The sequence below is a fragment of the Triticum urartu genome, chromosome 3 (genome assembly GCF_003073215.2).
Source record: "Triticum urartu cultivar G1812 chromosome 3, Tu2.1, whole genome shotgun sequence".
NCBI classification, from domain to species: domain Eukaryota; kingdom Viridiplantae; phylum Streptophyta; class Magnoliopsida; order Poales; family Poaceae; genus Triticum; species Triticum urartu.
Genome location: NC_053024.1, coordinates 620,873,341 through 620,876,318, shown reverse-complemented (window position 1 = coordinate 620,876,318; position 2,978 = coordinate 620,873,341). Strand labels below are relative to the sequence as shown.

The window sequence follows — 2,978 nt, the reverse complement described above, 5'->3', positions numbered from 1 at the left end:
AAGAATTGGGAGCAAATGATTCTATTCCGTAGTTTGCTTCTAGTTGCATCCAAAGAAAACGTAGAAATGTTATGTCTCTCGGTTTCTGAATATAAGTCTTTTTCCTATATTATAATATGAACTACATATGCATACATATAGACATTTTTTTACCACAGTACATACGTAACCGTTTATATACAACGCATACACTCATACTTATGAACGCATACCCGCACATTCTATGAGCACCTTCGCAAGACTGAGCCGGCATATCATCCTGAAATTTATGAAATCATTGTAGGCACCTCGTCGTCGACGGGAACGTCTTCTCCTACTAAATGCGCATCGCCGGAAATCCTGAAATAAATTCAGGAATAAATGCGAGCACCGGGACTTGAACCTGATGGGCTGGGATATAACAGTCCCTCTAATCATCCAGCCACATGTTGGTTTGCTATATAGACATATTTTTGCTTCGTACGTAGTTCATATTGGAATTGGAATCTCGGAGGGAGGCATATATAGTTGCCATACCATGAATTTAAAAGAGAAACAGAATTTGCGTGACCACATATATCTCTACTCGTGAATTTGAAGAAAAACCAAATATTGGATCGAGAGAAAAAAAAACTGAAAGAAAACAGCAAATCAAACAGACAGAGATTCTGTCCTTTCATTTTACCCAAAATCCAGAGTAGAAAATGACGATAGGAGTCAAATATCGTGGAATCACTCGTGCGTAGGGCATACGGCCTCCACACGCCTGGCGGCGACCCCTTTAAATCCTGTCCGTTCACGCTCCTTCGGGAGGGCATCCTCGAGAGCCCTCACCCTCCCAATCCCGCCGCGCTCCAGGGATGGCCGCCGCCGCCGCCGCCGCCACCACCGCCACCGCCGCCACACCCTCCTCCCGTCCCCTCCGCGCGCCCCCCGCGCCGTCCACCGTCCATCGACAGCTCAGGTGCCACACCGGCCCCAGCCCCTCGCTCCTCGCGCTGCGCCACCGCGCCGCCCGCGCCCCGCCGGCCCGGGCCCTGCTCGACAAGGTCACGCCCTTCAACTTCGGCGAGGAGGAGGACGACGGCGGCGACGACCACCCCCGCGAGGAGTGCGGCGTGTTCGGCGTCGTGGGCGACCCGGAGGCGTCGTCGCTCTGCTATCTCGGCCTGCAGAAGCTGCAGCATCGCGGGGAGGAGGGCGCCGGCATCTGCGCCGCCGGGGACGACGGCAAGCTCAAGTCCGTGACGGGGCTGGGGCTCGTCAGCGACGTGTTCAGGGACCCGGCGCACCTCGGGAGCCTCCCCGGGCAGGCCGCCATCGGCCACGTCCGCTACTCCACCTCCGGCGGCCAGGCCCAGCTGTGCAACGTGCAGCCGTTCCTCGCCGGGTACCGGTTCGGGCAGCTCGCCGTGGCGCACAACGGCAACCTGGTGAACTACCTGCCGCTGCGCCACAAGCTGGAGGCGCAGGGCTCCATCTTCAACAACTCGTCGGACACGGAGGTCATCCTCCACCTCATCGCCACGTCGCTCTCGCGCCCGCTGCTTGCCCGCATCTGCGACGCCTGCGAGCGCCTCCAGGGCGCCTACTCGCTGCTCTTCCTCACGGCCGACAAGCTCTTCGCCGTGCGCGACCCCTTCGGCTTCCGCCCGCTGGTCATGGGCCGCCGCCCCAACGGCGCCGTCGTGTTCGCGTCGGAGACCTGCGCGCTCGACCTCATCGACGCCGTGTACGAGCGGGAGGTGGAGCCCGGTGAGGTGATCGTCGTGGACCGCCGGGACATGTCCGTGTCCTCGGCCTGCCTCGTCCCGCACCGCCCGCGCAAGTCGTGCGTGTTCGAGCACATTTACTTCGCGCTGCCCAACTCCATCGTGTTCGGGCACGCCGTCCACGAGCGGCGCACCGCCTACGGCCGCGCGCTGGCCGAGGAGTCCCCCGCCCCGACCGCCGACGTGGTCATCCCCGTGCCGGACTCTGGCTTCTACGCGGCGCTCGGCTTCGCGCAGGCCTCGGGGCTCGAGTTCCAGCAGGGGCTCATCCGGTCGCATTACACCGGCCGCAGCTTCATCCAGCCGACGCAGGCGATCCGCGACCTCGCCGTGAAGCTCAAGCTCGCGCCCGTGCGCGGCGTCATCACGGGCAAGAGCGTGGTCGTGGTCGACGACTCGATCGTGCGCGGCACCACGTCGAGCAAGATCGTGCGCCTGCTCCGCGACGCCGGGGCCCGCGAGGTGCACATGCGCATCTCCAGCCCGCCGGTGGTGGGCCGATGCCACTACGGCATCGACACGCCGGACGAGAAGGAGCTGATATCCAACCGGCTGGACGTCGAGGGCGTGCGCGAGATGATCGGCTGCGACTCGCTCGGCTTCCTTTCGCTGGACAAGCTCCACAGCATCTACGGCGACGAGGCGGACGAGCTCTGCGACGCCTGCTTCTCGCGGAACTACCCAGTGCCTATGCCGGAGAAGGTGCCGGCGATGGCATCCGCCGATGATGAAGACTGACCAGAATGTGCGACTAGGGAAGTGGCTCTGTACTCCGCATGCTTCTATAGGATTTTCGGCGTGGCGAACTGTGTCGTGGCAATTGCATTCTTCATCTGAATTTTTGCAGGTCTTAAGTTTGTATCGCTGAGCGGCTAGCATTCTTGGCCTCTCAAAATTGAGGTTTCGAAACCTTTTTCTTGGGTCAATTTATATACTGTAAGAAAGGTTGACAAGTCAGGCATCTAATATTGCTTCGTCGCCGGCGTGAATTGCTGATGAATTGCATTTTTCAAGCTCCTGCTGAATCGGGAGCATTTCTATTAGTTACTTACATCTGCAAAGCGAAGCAAAAAACCTCATGTGGAGTAGTATTAGTTGTGTACTGACGGCATGGAACCTCATGTGAGTAGAAGTCAACCCGCAACATTCCTAGCTTGGACACTTAGAGAGTGTTTGGATCCAAGGGACTATTTTTAGTCTGACTAAAAATAGTCCCTTTTAGAGGCT

The 2,978-nt window shown here is 58.5% G+C and overlaps 1 protein-coding gene across 1 annotated transcript; it reads left to right on the top strand.

Moving 5' to 3' along the window:
- Positions 1 to 725: 725 nt before the first annotated feature.
- On the top strand, positions 726 to 2,751 carry LOC125545417 (amidophosphoribosyltransferase, chloroplastic-like). The gene has a single exon (XM_048709343.1). The coding sequence runs from the start codon at positions 840 to 842 to the stop codon at positions 2,487 to 2,489; it is 1,650 nt and encodes a 549-aa protein (XP_048565300.1). The 5' UTR covers positions 726 to 839; the 3' UTR covers positions 2,490 to 2,751.
- Positions 2,752 to 2,978: the final 227 nt, after the last annotated feature.